The sequence below is a fragment of the Salvelinus namaycush genome, chromosome 41 (assembly GCF_016432855.1).
Source record: "Salvelinus namaycush isolate Seneca chromosome 41, SaNama_1.0, whole genome shotgun sequence".
Taxonomy (NCBI): domain Eukaryota; kingdom Metazoa; phylum Chordata; class Actinopteri; order Salmoniformes; family Salmonidae; genus Salvelinus; species Salvelinus namaycush.
Genome location: NC_052347.1, coordinates 19,441,066 through 19,459,959, shown reverse-complemented (window position 1 = coordinate 19,459,959; position 18,894 = coordinate 19,441,066). Strand labels below are relative to the sequence as shown.

Here is an 18,894-nt window from a genome sequence, read left to right as displayed (position 1 = left end):
GAGGAGGAGAAGAAGGAATGCAAAAGGGATTGGTGAACAGTTTGTTTCTCTCCACAGGAGCAGAGTAAAGGAGTGAGGGATGGAGGGATGGAGGGATGGAGGGGGGAAGGAGGGAGTATTCTGCAGGCACATCCAGGTATCTTTTTCTATCTTTCTCCATTAAAGGAGAAGAAAACTTGCATGCCCACTGTAACGGTAATCTGTAGCCCCTCTCTATGGAGGGGAAGCAAAGGGTTAAGCAAAGGGAGCTAGTGTTAGGGACTAGGGAGTAAGGGTGGAAGAAAGGGACCTTCCCTGAGGAGGTATAAGACATGCTTGAGAAGATACAAAGCGGAGTGATTTCTGTTTGCGAAACACGCAACACCCCTATCAGCTAATGAATGATCATATACTCAGAGCTATGATAGGTTCTTCATATGCATTACAGAAATGACTGTTAGTTATAGCCATTCCCATTCTTAGATGCATGTACATGGACCTCAAGTATGTATGCATGCTTATGTGCACCTCATCCTCATACCCGGGCTTTCCTTTAGTTGGGCTTTCGATTCCATTTTGATTCAGTCAATTCAGATGATCCGTTGAAATTGAATGAATGGTTTTGAAAATATCCCAGTATTTTCTTTGAAGGGGTTCAACATTTCAAATTCAATTCCTGAATTGAGTGAATCAAAATGCCCTGGTCGCCATGTTTTTCCATTGTTCAATGATCCACCTGTATAAGGGTACTGGGTTAGCGTGGAAAGACTCACATCAATACTGTCAGAATAACTCATGCACTATGTGTTCAGGTAGCATGTACAATAATCAACTCACAAGCCTTAACCAATGACTTTATATCATGCAACTATGTATACAATCATTGTAAAATCCTATCCTAGGTCTAAATCAACCAGCCTGGAGAAATCCTGGACCCCAATTCAGGCGCCGCGGTATTCTAGCACACAGTCCAAAAACAACCCTTTTAAGCCTACCCAAATTTTAGCATCACACCCAACCCAACCAACCAGTCTGTTGATCTATCCTGTGTCGGTCCAGGTAGTCACATTAAGACTCAGCATCTCTTTTCAAGAGGGTCAATATATCAATGTACTATTCCAAGAACTACACCTCTCTTCACTCAACCCCACCTGCCCCCACCCCCACACCAGCCCTAAACCCCTTGTCTCAACCTTAACCCTCTTCTTTTTTACCCCATCCTGATCCCGGCTACAACCCCAGCACTTCTCTTTCACCCCCAGCTCCCGTTCCATTTAGCCTTAGACCCAGCACTTCTCTTTCACCCCCAGCTCCCGTTCCATTTAGCCTTAGACCCAGCACTTCTCTTTCCCCACACCCCCAGCTCCCGTTCCATTTAGCCTTAGACCCAGCACTTCTCTTTCCCCACACCCCCAGCTCCCGTTCCATTTAGCCTTAGACCCAGCACTTCTCTTTCACCCCCAGCTCCCGTTCCATTTAGCCTTAGACCCAGCACTTCTCTTTCCCCACACCCCCAGCTCCCGTTCCATTTAGCCTTAGACCCAGCACTTCTCTTTCCTCACACCCCCAGCTCCCGTTCCATTTAGCCTTAGACCCAGCACTTCTCTTTCCTCACACCCCCAGCTCCCGTTCCATTTAGCCTTAGACCCAGCATTTCTCTTTCCCCACACCCCCAGCTCCCGTTCCATTTAGCCTTAGACCCAGCACTTCTCTTTCCTCACACCCCCAGCTCCCGTTCCATTTAGCCTTAGACCCAGCACTTCTCTTTCCCCACACCCCCAGCTCCCGTTCCATTTAGCCTTAGACCCAGCACTTCTCTTTCCCCACACCCCCAGCTCCCGTTCCATTTAGCCTTAGACCCAGCACTTCTCTTTCCCCACACCCCCAGCTCCCGTTCCATTTAGCCTTAGACCCAGCACTTCTCTTTCCCCACACCCCCAGCTCCCGTTCCATTTAGCCTTAGACCCAGCACTTCTCTTTCCTCACACCCCCAGCTCCCGTTCCATTTAGCCTTAGACCCAGCACTTCTCTTTCACCCCCAGCTCCCGTTCCATTTAGCCTTAGACCCAGCACTTCTCTTTCCCCACACCCCCAGCTCCCGTTCCATTTAGCCTTAGACCCAGCACTTCTCTTTCACCCCCAGCTCCCGTTCCATTTAGCCTTAGACCCAGCACTTCTCTTTCCCCACACCCCCAGCTCCCGTTCCATTTAGCCTTAGACCCAGCACTTCTCTTTCCTCACACCCCCAGCTCCCGTTCCATTTAGCCTTAGACCCAGCACTTCTCTTTCACCCCCAGCTCCCGTTCCATTTAGCCTTAGACCCAGCATTTCTCTTTCCTCACACCCCCAGCTCCCGTTCCATTTAGCCTTAGACCCAGCACTTCTCTTTCCTCACACCCCCAGCTCCCGTTCCATTTAGCCTTAGACCCAGCACTTCCCCCATCCTAAACCTTTATTTTATTAAAGCACCCGTCTTTATCCCACACCAAGCTCCAGCCCCAGCGATAGTATCAGCTCCATCACCAGCCATAGCACCTGTCCCACTCCCAGCCCAAGCTCAGGCAGTGGCGTGCAGAAGAAGGAAGCTGAAATACCTGCTCCGTAGGAGGGGTGGAGGAGGGGTGCGGCTCAGGCCCCTAAGTTCCAGAACCGCCCGGGACACTAAAGGGTTACAGGTGCCTGGGGTGGTCCTCACACCCACGGGAGATAAGGGGGAGGAGAGGAGCGAGAGAGGGGGGCGTAGTGGACGTTGGGAGAGAAAGGGGGAGGGGGATAGTGTTGGACCGCAGAGGGGAGAAGTAGAAACGAGGAGCGAGGGAGGCAGGTGAGATGGGAAGCGGGATAAAGGACAGGAGGAGAGGAAAGGGGTTGCCTCTGGCGAACGATGATTGAAAGGGGCATTGGGGAAACGGTAGTGCCAGTAGCCTGGGGAGTTGGATGTTATGGGAAAGTTGTGGAAAGGTTGTTGATCGAGTGAGACAGAGCAAGACAGAGGAGCTAAGACTGAGACAGAGTGAGACAGGAGAGAGAGAGCGTGGGAGTGTGAACATGAGACAGAACAAGAGCATGGGATATAAAGAGACGAGATAGTGACAGAAGAGAGAGTGACAGAAGAGAGAGCGGCAGAAGAGAGAGTGACAGAGGAGAGAGAGAGAGTGGGGCTTTGCTCCAGGGCGCCTGTGAGGCTGTCTGCGCAGTGACGTTGTGACCACTTGCAAGGACAGCAGAGAGAGGGGGCAGAGAGGGAGAGGAGAGAGAGGGGGAGATGGGGGAGAGGAGGAGATGGGGCAGCAGGCAGGACAAGAGAGAGAGAGAGAGAGAGTTGGGGGAGAGGAGATGACGGGGCAGGAGGGTAACTTACGTGAAGGCGAAGGCCACCAGAGCACCACTAACCACTATAAAGTCCAGGATGTTCCACAGGTCACGGAAATAGGAGCCCTGGTGCAACACCAGGCCCAGATCCACCATCTGAGAGAGAGGTGGGGGGGGGTGGAGAGAGAGAAGGAGGAAGAGGGGGAGAGAGATAGAAAGTGAGAGAGAGAGTGAGAGGGGATGTTAGAGTGAGGGCGACAGAGAGAGTGGATATGTTTTGTTATTGATTGTCTCACGTCAAAAAATTACAAGTATAGCTAGAGTGAAATAGATTCACAATTACCTTAATCAACATCTCAAAGGTGAACACTCCCGTAAACACATAGTCAAAGTAGCGCAGAACCTGCATAAAGGGAGAGAGAGGACACAGAGTAACACAGAGGACGCAGACGTAAAGTAGAAGCTCGCTAATAGTTCAGTTAGCATGGAGGGTAAAGTAAAAGTTAGCTAATAGCTAAGTTAGCATTGAGGGTAAAGTAGAAGTTAGCTATAATAGCTAAGTTAACATTGAGGGTAAAGTAGAAGTTAGCTATAATTGCTAAATTAGCATGGAGGGTAAAGTAGAAGCTAGCTAAACTAGCTAAGTTAGCACAGAGGGTAAAGTAAAAGTTAGCTAATAGCTAAGTTAGCATGGATAGTAAATATAAGCTAATACGGACACAGAGCTAGCATTGAGTGTCTCACATTGTTGCGAGGTGATTCTGGCCAGACGGGGTCTTCTGCTGCCAGGGCGATACTGCTCATAGCGATGGTAGACAGGATACCAAACTCAAAGAATTTCAGAGTCACAATGTAGTGGCATAGTCTCCGGAACCTGATCACACACACAGACACACACAAGCAAGGACGTACACACACACACACACAGACACACACAAGCATGCACGTACACACACACACACAAACACACACACACACACACACACACAAGCACACACACACACAGACACACACACATTGCAACAACAACAAAAAATGCATCATTAACATAATTAATACTGAATATACGTGTGTGTGTGATTGTGATTGTGTGTGTGTGTCTGCATGCATGCGCCCACATACGGGTTGGTGGTAGAGAGGATGAACATGGAGCTATAGGGGGGCATTGGTTTGGGTCCATCTTCATCACCCTTCTCATCATCATCATCATCCTTATCCTCCTTCTTAGGCAGAGGCTCCGTGTTAGCATTTTTATTGACTGGAGGGATGCAAGAAAGAGAGGGAGGAGAGAGAGAGAGAGACAGAGGGGGAGGGAGGGGGTGGATAGGAGAGGAAAGGAAAGGAAAGGACAGGAAAGAATGAACGGAAGAAACAAGAATTCAGAAATAGCATGGCATGTGTGGCTGTTTCTCAATGTTTTGACTGAAGATGTGACCTGATAAACCTTGGTCATACACAGTCTCCCTCCATCCCCCTCCCCTCCTCTTTCTTCCCTCTCTCTCACCCTGCAATATGGCGTTGTGGGAAGGAAACATGGGTGGTATGTCCACTGCCGTGTGGTCCGGTATCCGGGTGCTACTTCCGTATGCAGGAACCAGGCTTCCATCTAGGCCCAGGTGGGAGCTGCTGTTGGTCAGGTGAGTGTTGAGGCCTGCAGGGCCGAAGCCTGGACCTGGAGTAGTGTGGTTGGCTGGGCTGGGGAGGCCCGAGGCTGGGCAGGGCTGCTGGGTGGAGCCTGGGGGTAGCTGGGGTTGGCTGGTGGCCAGTTTACTGTTCATGACATTGTCCATGTCCTCGCTGTACTGGCTGTCCTGTCTACAGAGGCTCTTCTGGATGGGCCGTGTGGTGGACAGGTTGGGACCATCCCTATAGAGGGAAAGATAAGGAAAGAAAGGAAGAGAGGGAGAAACAAGAGAGATTGATGGAAGAGAAGGAGTATGGAAATGTCAGAAATGATCTGAGAACTACTGTAAAAGGACACTGGTTGACAGAGGAAAGTGTGAGTGCGAGTATATATGTGTGTGTGTCTGTGTGTGTCAGGGTCTCCCTCACTTCCTGCGGTGTTGCCGCGTCCTCTTCCCCTCACCATCACACCCCGACTGAGTGCCATGGCGATGCCGTCTCTGCCTCCTCTCACCTCCATCACCCCCCTCTTGCTCCCCCTCGCCTTCTCCTTCTGTCCCCCTGCTCTTGTGCCGCCTTTCCCCTCCTCCTCCTCCTCCTCCTCCACCACCTCCACCTCCCCCCTCTTCGTCCTCTGGGGGCATGCGGTGCTGGCGGGGTTTCCTGTGCTCCGATGAGCCCGCCTGGCCCCGTGGGTGGTGGTGCCTTCTCTGGGGCCTCTCCTCTCCACTCTGTCCCAGCATCGTTGCATCTAGGCGGGTATGGGAGGAGTGGTGGTGTTGGAGCTCCTGGTGCTCCTTGCTCTCCTTACGGCTCCTGCGGCTCTCCGTAGAGTCTGCCCGCTCATAGGGCCTTCCAGGGCCTGAACCAGACCCTGAGCCCCCACCTCCTCCTCCCCCACCTCCTCTCTCGTGGACGTGTGTCTGCTTGCGGAGCAGCTGGTCGGCGTGCTGCTGGCTGAGGCGGGGGTCAGGCTCTTTGGTGGTCTTGTTGGTGTTGTTGTTGCGGTTCTCCTGGGGGTCCACCACTAGAGGGCGGTCTGTATGGGTCTTCATGTCAGGACGGATGTGGCGGGAGTAGTTCACCTGGAAGAAAGGGGAGGGGGGAGGGAGGGAAAGGTTGGGTTGGGAGAGTTGTAAGCAGGGGACGGACGAAGAAGGCCAGGCGGAATCAAGGAGAGGCATAATATCGTTAGCATCCCAGAGGTCATATAACCTCCTATAATGCTTAATTTTTCAAAAACTTGATTCAATTATTGGTAAAATGACAAAGGCACCAACCAATATGTCCCATTTCGCACCAGGTAATTACCAGGTAGTTCTCAATTATGATGAACTATATGAGGTAAGTACCCGAAAGTATCAAGCAGGTAAGTATCAGCTTTACCCAGACCAATAAAAAGTGTTACCAACTTTCGTAATTTCTCCCCTTTCTGTGTTCCATCGCTCTCTCCACACTTCTCCATTTGGTTTGTTGTCTCTCACTGTCTCCCTTCCTCCTTACCCACCTCCCTCCTTACCCCCCTCTCTGGGGTGTTAGGTAGCCTAGAGGTTAGAACTTGGGACAGTAACCGAAAGGTTGCTTGTTTGAATCCCTGAGCCGGCAAGGTGGAAACATCTGCTGTTCTGCCCTTGAGCAAGGCAGTTAACCCCCACAACAACTGCTCCCCTGGCGCCAATGACGTGGGTGACAATTAAGGCAGCCCCCCGCACCTCTCTGATTCAGCTTAAATGCGGTAGACACATTTTGATTGAATGCATTCAATTGTGCAACTGATTAGGTATCCCCTTTCCATCCCTCCACTCTCCTTCCCTTCCTTCCATCCTTCCCCCCTCCCTCCCGCTCTCCTTGCCTTCCAGCGGTCCTCTGGGTCCAGTTCGTTGTAGAGGGCCTCTCTGCTGGTCATTAGAGTCTGTTTCCTCAGCTCCTTGGTCCTCTGTTCCCAAACGGACTTATTACCACCCTTATTGTTCTTCTGCTGCTCCTTACTACAGGGACGGAGAGAGGGGAAAGGATGAGAGGAGGGACAGAGAGAGGGGGACCGAGAGAGAGGTAGAGGGTAGAAGAGATGAGAGAAGAGAGCAGGCGAGAGAAAGAGGAGGGAGGCGAGATGGAGGAAAGGTGAGACAGATGGACAGAGAGTTGGATGAAAGGGGAGAACAACGAGGAGAAAAGAGAGGTTAAGAAATAGAGACAGAAAGCATGATGGAGAGCAGAGGAGAAGGAGGGGAGGCAGAGAGGGAGAGAAAAGAGAGGATGGGTGGGGAGGAGGTGTCAAATACCAGGTTAAGCAGTGGTATCTGAGTGAATTTACAAATATACAAACACACAGACATACAGAAACCTACATACACAGGTATACAGAAATATAAACACAAGCAAATACACAAACACACACTGTAGAGCTCACACACACACACGTGTAAAGGGTCACCTTGCTGGACCTACAGGGCAGAAACACAGAGCTACTGAAGGAGTATGGTCGACCACAGTTTCCCAAAGCAGTGGGCAGACCAGCCCCACTTTGGGAAACCACACAGAGAGAGGCACAAGATGGAGAATGATATTGAGGCAAGGTTAGAAAATTACACAGTCGACCAGGAAACCCAACCCAAAAGGACCCAACGAAGGAACCAAAATGGAATCATCAACAAAAAGACCCAAAATGGAAGTTCTGAGAAAAAAGGGCAAACCTCAGATGACACTCTATTCTCCATATTTTGCACTACCCTTATGAAAGGCTCAGGTCAACAGTAGTGCACTATATGGGGAATAGGGTGCCATTTGAGATGTTACCAACGAAAGAACCAAAATGGCGCCCCGGCCCCACTAACTCCCTTTCCCAGGGACCACAGTCAACCACAGTAAAGCCACAGCCATACTGCGGGGAGCAGCCAACAGAAAATATACTCAAAATAAGCCAACTCAAAAACCAACAAAAAAGCAAAGGAGTAAAAAACTCATAATTAGGGGGGAATAATTAAAACAGGATGGTCTAAAGGAGGCGAGGAAAGGAAAAGCGGGTGAAAAGAAACAGAAGGAGTATAAATGAATAAATACCAGTCCAGAAAGGGGTCGGAAGCGTTGTGACCTGTGCTGTTTACTTTCTCGCTGAGGAGGGAAACAGTCAGTGAGTGACATGACACAGAGAACACACACGTGCCCAATTCACACTATATGACCAACCAGAACCTAGCCAAGCAGAGCTGTACTGGGCTGGCCTGGCTACGCAACCACCAGAGTGCCTGGAACCATGCTGCAAAGAACCATGTGAAAAAAAGATATCTGAGCCAGCACAGTACATTTAGGGTCGGCCCTATAGTGTGAATGAGGCAACACACTCCTCAACCCTCACCAACACACACACACACACACACACACACACACACACACACACACACACACACACACACACACACACACACACACACACACACACACACACACACACACACACACACACACACACACACACACACACACACACACACTAACACATACACACCATTTCAACTCACACTGCTCAGACAACCATCTTGCTATGTCTCTATTCATCTATCTCTCCATTTCTATTCTGTTCTCTTTTTCTTTCTCTTTTCATCTTCCTCTCCTTTCTCTCTCCATTTTTCACCTTTCTTTCTCTTGCACAAACGTTATTTCTCCCTCTAGACTTTTCTCATACTGTTTCTCTATCTCAGGATCCACATCTCCCTTCCACTACACAGGCGTCCATATCTCTCTAGCTCACATTTTGTCTCTGTTGCACAGAGTATCTACACATCTCTCCATTCATTCTACCAAACACAGACTGCCCTTCAAACGAAGGCAGCTTCTATCTCTCTACAACTAGGCAGAGAGACAATCATAGCCACGTGTTCTCTTACAGCGGATATCTCAAGTCACAAACCGTTACCCAGGTCTTCTTGCTGTCATGACATGTTTACAACATGTGTTATGTCATCATTATAATAGTGTTACGTCATCATTATAATAGTGTTACGTCATCATTATAATAGTGTTAAGTCATCATTATAATAGTGTTATGTCATCATTATAATAGTGTTAAGTCATCATTATAATAGTGTTATGTCATCATTATAATAGTGTTATGTCATCATTATAATAGTGTTAAGTCATCATTATAATAGTGTTAAGTCATCATTATAATAGTGTTATGTCATCATTATAATAGTGTTATGTCATCATAATAGTGTTATGTCATCATCATAATAGTGTTATGTCATCATTATAATAGTGTTAAGTCATCATTATAATAGTGTTATGTCATCAAAATAATAGTGTTATGTCATCATTAAAATAGTGTTATGTCATCATTATAATAGTGTTATGTCATCAAAATAATAGTGTTATGTCATCATTAAAATAGTGTTATGTCATCATTATAATAGTGTTATGTCATCATTATAATAGTGTTATGTCATCATAATAGTGTTATGTCATCATCATAATAGTGTTATGTCATCATTATAATAGTGTTATGTCATCATTATAATAGTATTATGGCATCATTATAATAGTGTTATGTCATCATAATAGTGTTATGTCATCAGTATAATAGTGTTATGTCATCATTATAATAGTGTTATGTCATCATTATAATAGTGTTATGTCATTATTATAATAGTGTTATGTCATCATTATAATAGTGTTATGTCATCATTATAATAGTGTTATGTCATTATTATAATAGTGGTATGTCGGCCTTGTGAAGGAGGGGTCAGGTAAAGTGTAACCCATTTAGATCCAGAGAGAAATCTTCTTCCCAGAGTCCCAGACAGGGACTCAGAGTATCTCCTAACCTGCTTTAGCAAGTGTGGAGATTCCAGCTTGGAAAATCCCTGCTTGCAAAGCTATTATATGATTTGGATTTATACTGGCACGGCGGGGCAGTGCTAGGAATGACGTCACAGTCACCTCATTAGTGGAAACCATTCCTAGTATTGCCCTATCAGTGCACCTTTAGCTGTCTTGCAGACTAGGAAACATGTCCAAGACACAACACACAACAATAGTCAACACACCATACAAACGTACACATCAAAAGTGGGCTACGTCAGAGATTGACTGAGTGTGTGTGTGTGTGTGCGTGCGTGTGCGTGTGCGTGTGCGTGTGTGTGTGTGTGTGTGTGTGTGTGTGTGTGTGTGTGTGTGTGTGTGTGTGTGTGTGTGTGTGTGTGTGTGTGTGTGTGTGTATTTGCTTGCATGCATACGTGTTCATGTTTCAGAGTAGAAACAACAGTTGTAACCTTACTATAATAGTAGTGGAGGTCAACTCTATGTGTGATATTGGAAGTGTCCCTACGTCCTCAGGCTCCCCTGCTGTGTCATTATAAGGGCTGTGGACCGTGGACACACTGTGAACTTCACGATGAGAGAACAGAGAGCTGCAGAGAAAGGATCTAAGACTCACTGCTTCCTACTGGAGGAGGAGATCAAACACTGTGTGTGTGTGTGTGTGTGTGTGTGTGTGTGTGTGTGTGTGTGTGTGTGTGTGTGTGTGTGTGTGTGTGTGTGTGTGTGTGTGTGTGTGTGTGTGTGTGTGTGTGCGAGCAAGTACGCAGGTGTCTGTATGTGCAGCTGAAAAGTGAACACACTAAGAGAGATGAGGGGGCAAGGATGAGAGAAACAACAGAGAGAGATATGGAAACAGAGAAAGAAAGAGAGATACTTACGCCGCTATGGACAGGTTGGCTGCAGACTGAGGGCTGACTTCGGCCACCTCCTTGGCTTTTTGCAAAGCATTTTTCTTGGAAGCGGCTTCCTCTTCCTGCTCGTCCTACCAAAGAAAGCGAGTGGGAGAGAGAGAGGGGGAGGAGGGGAGACAGGAAATACATAGGAGGGAGAGAGCGAGGGGGGGATAAAAAGCAGAGATAGAGGAGGTTGATACAGATGGTAGACAGAGTGAGAGAAGAGAGCAATGACCTTTATAGATATAGTTATAGATAGGAGAAAGAGGGACGTTGACAGATACAGGTACATGGAGACACAGAAGACGAGGTGAAGCGAGAGGGCTGACTCCGACCCCAAAATCAGGCCACGTGAGAATAAAGCGTGAAGCAGACCAAGTGGGGATTTTTTTGTATGGCGACAATGAGAGAATTTGGTCAATATAAAATGTAATTGCTAATTTGCATAGTGAGGCTTATTTGATCGAATAAAAGTTTCAGAATGTTTAGGTTATTACTGATATAGGTGGACGCACGTGGCATGCCTGTTGTTCACATGCGTATCTGCCCTCTCATTGGCTAGAACGTTCCCACCTGTTCCCGCCTTCTCCCGCCTGCCTTCCGCCTTTGCAGACATTTATTCCCATTGATAGAGCATTCAGTCCAATATCTGTCAATATACAGATACTTTTTGATGGGGAGCTAACAGGCTGAGAGGTAATTTCCTGAACTGAAGGGTCATTCTATTTGATCCCAGTAGGTGTGGCTAGGTCAGTGTACAAAGTACTGTACCTTAGTGAGTTCCTGTGCGTTGGCCAGATTGTCCACAGCGATGGCCAAGAACACATTCAGCAGAGTGTCTGAGAGCAAAGGGTTAAAGACAGAAACTACACACAACACAGTGTGTGGGAATGAGACTCTGTGTGTGTGTGTGTGTGTGTGTGTGTGTGTGTGTGTGTGTGTGTGTGTGTGTGTGTGTTTGTGTGTGTGTGTGTGTGTGTGTGTGTGTGCATATTCATGTGCGAGCTTGCGGGTGTGTGTATGTGTGTGTGTGTGTGTGTGTGTGTGTGTGTGTGTGTGTGTGTGTGTGTGTGTGTGTGTGTGTGTGTGTGTGTGTGTGTGTGTGTGTGTGTGTGTGTGTGTGCATATTCATGTGCGAGCTTGCGGGTGTGTGTGTGTGTGTGTGTGTGTGTGTGTGTGTGTGTGTGTGTGTGTGTGTGTGTGTGTGTGTGTGTGTGTGTGTGTGTGTGTGTGTGTGTGTAAGGCTACAGTTGCCGAAAAGTGTGAGCACGATGAAGAAGACTGAGAAGACCATTCCGTTGTTGACTCCTCCCTGAGACTCTATTCCATCATACATGACCATGTTCCAGTCTTCTCCGGTCAGGATCTGGGGGAGAACACACTCCTAATAAACATGTAGGATCTTCATTTTAGGCACTTTGCTACAGCAGGAAAAAAATCACCCAGCAACAGGAAATGTGAATTATTATGTGGATTATAATTACTGGACATTTTTTGTAGGGGTTGATCAATTTTTCGTTAGGGCAAATCAAGTCTGACATTTTAAAGTGGAAATTACAAACTTTAGAAGCCTTCTTATACCTTGAATACACTACAAGTTTGCATTTTCTGCGGAGCGGGACATTTCTCAGAAACAAAAGAGTGATAAAATTAAGATCCTACATCTGTACACACACAGACACTCATACACTTGTACTACTGTACACATACACTCTTATACACACACACACTCTTAAACACACACTTATAAACAGACGCTTTGCACACGTTAGGACTGCTTATCTTGGGACTGCTTACACACTCACCTTTCCCTACCTTTACACTCATCTGTCCTCTTTCTTTCTCTCCTATCCCCCATTTCCAGTGTGCTACCACTTCCACTCTTCTCCTGCCCTCTTTTCTCATTCCATTATCTCTTTCCTTTCTCTCCCCTCTCCCCTCCCGTCTTTATCCACTCACCTGGAACACAGTCATTATTGCTGCAGGGAAAGTATCAAAGTTGGTCGGGGGAGTGCCAGATTCAAAATTAAACCTAGAGGATAAACAGAGAGAAATTGAGGAAGAGAGAAAGATAGCGAGAGAGAGAGAGATTAAAGATGACACCAAACAGTCAGACACTGAAGATAAAGAGTGACAGGGGAAGGGGAGGAAGGGGGAGGAAGGGGGAGGAAGGATGAAAGGGGGAGGAAGGATGAAAGGGGCAAGAAAAGAGGGGACAAGAAGAGGAGGTACTGACTGTCCTCCGAAGAGCTGCATGCCCAACAGAGCGAAGACGACGATAAAGAGGAAGAGGAGGAAGAGCAGGCTTATAATGGATTTCATGGAGTTGAGCAGAGATACAACCAGGTTCCTCAAAGACGCCCAGTACCTGACAGAGAGAGAGAGAGAGAGAGTAGTAGAGAGAGAGGGAGGGGCAGGGGAGAGAAATCACAGCAGCAAGATTTGTGACCTGTTGCCACAAGAAAAGGGCAACCAGTGAAGAACAAACACCATTGTAAATATTTATTTTCCACTTTTTATTATTTATTTCAATTGCTTTGGCAATGTAAACATATGTTTCTTCCCATGCTAATAAAGCCCCTTGAATTGAACTGAGAGAGTTGGGGAGAGAGTGTGGGAGAGAGAGAGAGAGAGAGAGAGAGAGAGAGAGAGAGAGAGAGAGAGAGAGAGAGAGAGAGAGAGAGAGTTTAGAAAAGCCTATACATTTCCAATTGCCTTCCATGGTCGTTTGTTAATGAGACATGCTGACAAACAGATTGATAAGATATCCGATACAGAGGTTGACTCAAAGTCAGTAGAGACTTACTTGGTGACTTTGAAGATTCTCAGTAACCTTAGAGCTCGTAATACACTGATACCAAAGGATGTCCCAGGCTGGATAAAACCCCACAGCACCTCGAATATGCTGCCACATATTACCTGCCACACACACACACACGATTAGTGATGTTATCCAAAACATGCGGTCAAAAATGATATGTGAGTTTGTGTGTTTACTGTATTGGTGTGTGTGTGTGTGTGTGTGTGTGTGTGTGTGTGTGTGTGTGTGTGTGTGCGTGCGTGCGTGCGTGCGTGCGTGCGTGCGTGCGTGCGTGTGTGTGTGTGTGTACCCTAGAGTAGACGAGTTCCACCACTCACAATGCAGTCAAAGCAGTTAAAGGAGGAGTGAAAGTAAGGCTGTGACCCCAGTCCATAAATCTTTATACCCATCTCAGACATGAAGATACTCAAGAAGACGAACTCTGCAAAGTCTGGAAGAGGTGAAAAGAGAGAGGGAACAGGGGGAGAGAGCGGGAAAGATCAGACATGAGCGAGCAAGCAAGAAAATGCAGGAGGATGATATCAAAAGAAAAGGAATGAAGAGGGGCATTGAAAAATTCACTGTAAGAAGCAATCAGAGAGGAACTTTCATTACGCACACCTGTCCCCTATTCCCACTGATTAGTACTTGTATAAGTGTGTCCTTAGGTTTCAATTGGGCTGTTGATTATTGTTACTGTGTCCGTTGGTGCGTGTGAGTACCTGTGCTGTGTGTTTTGGGCTTTCGTGCCCTTGTGGATTGAGCAGATGTTTACGGGTCTCGTCCCGTGTGTTAATCATTGTGCGCGTGTGTTATTTATTCAAGGTACTCCTCGCTCTTTTGTTTGGGTTTCTACCCTGTGTTTTTGTCACGTGTTTGTTTGGTCTTCGTCCCAGTGCCTTTACACAGCACGCCATAATTTGGGGCTTAATAAAAAACCTTATTACGCGTTCCTGTGTCTGTCTCCCGAATCTCCTTTAAGCCAGCGTGACAGAGAGGTAGAGAGAGAAATAAAGAAAAGTATCTAGAATTTCCATCCATCCTTCATCCCTCTCACCCTCTATATCCCTCTATCCCTCCCTCCCACCCTCCATACCTCCCCGCTCCCTCCCACCCTCCATACCTCCCTCCCACCCTCCCTCCCTCCCTCCCTCCGTACCTCCCTCCCTCCCACCCTCCATACCTCCCTCCATACCTCCCTCCCACCCTCCATACCTCCCTCCCTCCCTCCGTACCTCCCTCCCAGTATGTCTACTCACAGAGGAAGTCTGAGAGTGGTTCAGGCTGGTCATAGTGTACTACAGCCACACACATGGTGTTAAGTCCCACCAGACACAGTACACTCCAGTAGAAATACTGGGTCTTCACAATGCGTCTGATGAAGAAACGCAGACGACGCTCCCTCTTATGGAAGTTAGAGCCCTCCAGCTTTGAACTCTTCAGACTGGCCCGCGCAAAGGGAGAACCTGGGAGGAGAGGAGAAGAGTGGGAAGAGGAGAGGGGGATGGGGACAAGAGTGGAGAGAAAAACACACATTTGGTTAGCATGTAACATCTTGTGTGTGCGTGTGCGTGTGTGTGGTGTTTCTTACCCACTGCCAGGTCTCCATTCCCATCCTCTGGGTTAAGGAGATCTGTTTTGTTCTTGTTGTTTTTGATGGTGGGTCTCCTGCGGGTGCCTGAATGGGAAAAATAGAACACAGTGACGCACAACTGCTCACTATAGAACACGCAAACAAACATTGGCACAGAAGCAAAGATGCTACATTTACACTAGTAAAGATGCTACATTTACACTAGTAAAGATGCTACATTTACACTAGTAAAGATGCTACATTTACACTAGCAAAGATGCTACATTTACACGAGCAAAGATGCTACTTTTACACTAGTAAAATTGTACATATACACTAGCAAAGATGATACATTTAGACTAGTAAAGATGATACCTATACACTAGTAAATATGATACATTTACACTAGCAAAGCTGCAATATTTACAATAGGAAAGATGCTACATTTACACTAGAAAATATTCTACATGTACACTAGCAAAGATGCTGCATTTACACTAGCAAAGATGCTGCATTTACACTAGCAAAGATGCTCTGGTTACACTAGTAAATATTCTACATTTACACTAGCAAATATTATAGATTTACTCTAGTAAAGATGATACATTTAGACTAGCAAAGATGCTACATGTATACTAGTAAAGATGATACATTTAGACTAGCAAAGATGCTACATGTATACTAGTAAAGATGATACATTTAGACTAGCAAAGCTGCAACATTTACAATAGGAAAGATGCTACATTTACACTAGAAAATATGCTACATTTACACTAGGAAAGATGCTACATTTACTGTGGCAAAAATGCTCTGGTTACACTAGTAAATATTCTACATTTACACTAGCAAAAATGCTACATTTACACTAGCAAATATGTTACATTTACACTAGCAAAGATGCTACATTTACACTAGCAAAGATGTTCCGGTTACACTAGTAAATATTCTACATTTACACTAGCAAAAATGCTACATTTACACTAGTAAATATTCTACATTTACTCTAGAAAAAATGCTACATTTACACTAGAAAACATGCTACATTTACACTAGGAAAGATGCAACATTTACACTAGCAAAGATGATACATTTACACAATGTTATATTTTCTCATTGTCTGTCTCTATATACATTCTAACATCATATCTATGTCACTACACACACACACACACACACTTGGGTAAATACCGTCAAATGCATCAGGGTCTTCATCGTCTGCTAAGATCACTTCTTCTATAGGAAGGAAAAGTGAAGTAAACCATAATATGGGAATTTATATGGCAATATGTAACATATACTGTATACCATAAATATATAACATATTAAACATAAATATATAACATAAATATATAACATAAATATATAACCTATTTAACATAAATATATAACATATGTAACATAAATATATAACATATATAACATAAATATATAACATAAATATAAAACATAAATATATAACATATATATATAACATATGTAACATACATATATAGCATAAATATATAACATATATAACATAAATATATAGCATAAATATATAACATATATAACATAAATATGTAACATAAATTACATAAATATACAACATAAATATATAACATATGTAACATAAATATATAGCATAAATATATAACATATATAACATAAATCTATAAACTCCATATATAACATAAATATATAACATAAATATGTAACATATATAACATAAATATATAACATATATAACATAAATATGTAACATAGGGTTCCAAGTATGTTTTGTGTGTAGTTGTATATGATGATAATGTACCTGCTTTACAAATCCACTCCAGGTATCCATTGAGCTCTCTCTCTATCTGCTGCTGTCTCCTCAGCTTCAGAAACTCACTCCTGTTCTCCACTCGCTCTCTCTCTTTGGCAAACTCCCTGTGGTAGACACACACACACACACACATCAACACACACATATCAAATCAAACACACATATAGATGTATACAATGACATATACACAGACATATTGTATACACACACACGCACACGAAACACACACACACATGTCCCACACACGCACGTGCGCCCACACACAAACACATGCGTGCACACACACGCACACACTTACCCAGACAGTACACCCAGGACCAGGTTCAACATGAAGAAAGAGCCGATGATGATGAGGGGAATGAAGTACATCCAGTTCCACGCGCTCCCTGAGGCATCGTTGCTCTGAAAACACACGCACACACACACACACACACACACACACACACACACACACACACACACACACACACACACACACACACACACACACACACACACACACACACACACACACACACACACACATTTTGATCTAGTAATTCATCTTTCCCTTGTTTGACTAGAGAGGTTATACTGAGATGTAGATTTTATAAAGCCAAAAAATAGCAGACCATTTCAGGACCTTTTCATGAACTGGGACGGGGTCACCACAATACGGGGATGATTAGGACATCGTTTTATACAGTATATTGTCCAGAGTATCTGCCATTTAAACAGTTCAGCTGTCTTCCTCTCTCTTTTTCCCTCACCCTTTCTCTCCCTCTCTCAACCCTCCATTTCCCTTCTCTCTCCAACCCCCCTTTCTCTCCCTCTCTCAACCCTCCATTTCCCTTCTCTCTCCAACCCCCCTTTCTCTCCCTCTCTCAACCCTCCCCATCTTGCTGTATTTCCCCCTCAACAGAGTCCATCACAGAATGTAACGCTCTTTCCACCCACCCTCCCTCCCTCCCTCCCTCCCTCCCTCCCTCCCTCCCTCCCCTCCCTCCCTCCCTCCCTCCCTCCCTCCCTCCCTCCCTCCCTCCCTCCCTCCCTCCCTCCCTCCCTATGTCTGTGGGCGTGGCTGCTGTTGCTGTGTCCTGTACTGAATGTACTGCAGCCTTTTTAGCCATTAAACTTTCAGCACTTTCTTCCTCAGCAGCTGCAAGAATAACTCTGACTGAACAGCCCTGTTAAATATAGAGCTGCACCGCCACCGAGTGCGACTGTTGGAGGAGAGAGAAGAAGGGAAGCGGGTGGGTGAAAGGGGGGTGAAGAGGAAGGGAGAAAGGGAGAAAGGGGGAGGCCGACGGGGGGGGGGGGGGGGGGGGGGGGAGACAGTGAGTAATTGGGTGTGGTGAGGTGGGGGGAGTAGGAAGAAGCGAAAAGGAATGGAGATGGAGAGACAGATTAAGGAAGCAGAGAGAGCGAGGAAAGAGAGAGGTGTGGGAAAGAGAAGAGGGGGAAGAGAGGGAAGGGGGTATATTGAATATGGGCCCATAGAGACTGCCGTGGATGGGACTACACTCACATTCCCCCACTACCCTCATCCACCTCTCCGTCACCATAGCAACCATTGCCACTGGCAGCAGGGCACTATTCACTGTGTCTTAGGTATGGCCACACAATACAGTATATGAGTAAATGCTATGGGCATATTTGTATAGCAGTGAAACAGGTATTGTATGAATTGGTGGGTATTTACCATGTAATTTACTAGTAAATACCATAGAAATATATTATCCAGGTTGTAGTTGCCCCACAGATTTAAGATCAGCTTATCCTGCCTCAATTCTAACCGAAACCCAAAACGAAACCTGAACCCGATCTCAAACCCCAAACCAATCCTGAATCCAATCCCAAACACAAACACAAAACCAAACCCGATCTCAAGCCACACCTAAACCTAAAACCAAACCCAAACTCCTGATCTTAAACCCAAAACCAAACTCGATCTCAAACCCTAACCCAACTCTACAGTAACTCACATAATAGTCCAGCTCTTTAACCATCAATTAAATACCATAATACCTCGAATACAGAACCACTGTGATGTGAAGTACCGTAACTCACATAGTAGAGCAGGTCAGTCCATCCCTCCATGGTAATACATTGGAAGACT

At 45.9% G+C, this 18,894-nt stretch overlaps 1 protein-coding gene across 1 annotated transcript in view; it reads right to left on the bottom strand.

The window, feature by feature from the left end:
* Positions 1-18,894, bottom strand: part of LOC120034271 (voltage-dependent P/Q-type calcium channel subunit alpha-1A-like) — a 114,254-nt gene that overhangs the window by 41,200 nt on the left and 54,160 nt on the right. The window contains exons 6-25 of the mRNA XM_038980777.1: positions 18,846-18,894; positions 17,095-17,198; positions 16,785-16,900; positions 16,184-16,228; positions 15,014-15,100; positions 14,682-14,888; positions 13,761-13,873; positions 13,429-13,541; positions 12,859-12,990; positions 12,582-12,654; positions 11,871-11,988; positions 11,394-11,461; positions 10,608-10,711; positions 6,767-6,902; positions 5,344-5,999; positions 4,796-5,157; positions 4,414-4,549; positions 4,036-4,165; positions 3,635-3,694; positions 3,341-3,447 (exon numbers count right to left, since the gene is read on the bottom strand). The exon at positions 18,846-18,894 is cut by the window's right edge and continues 139 nt beyond it. Coding sequence (XP_038836705.1) covers positions 3,341-3,447; positions 3,635-3,694; positions 4,036-4,165; positions 4,414-4,549; positions 4,796-5,157; positions 5,344-5,999; positions 6,767-6,902; positions 10,608-10,711; positions 11,394-11,461; positions 11,871-11,988; positions 12,582-12,654; positions 12,859-12,990; positions 13,429-13,541; positions 13,761-13,873; positions 14,682-14,888; positions 15,014-15,100; positions 16,184-16,228; positions 16,785-16,900; positions 17,095-17,198; positions 18,846-18,894 — 2,916 coding nt within the window. The remainder of the gene's footprint in view (positions 1-3,340; positions 3,448-3,634; positions 3,695-4,035; positions 4,166-4,413; positions 4,550-4,795; positions 5,158-5,343; positions 6,000-6,766; positions 6,903-10,607; positions 10,712-11,393; positions 11,462-11,870; positions 11,989-12,581; positions 12,655-12,858; positions 12,991-13,428; positions 13,542-13,760; positions 13,874-14,681; positions 14,889-15,013; positions 15,101-16,183; positions 16,229-16,784; positions 16,901-17,094; positions 17,199-18,845) is intronic.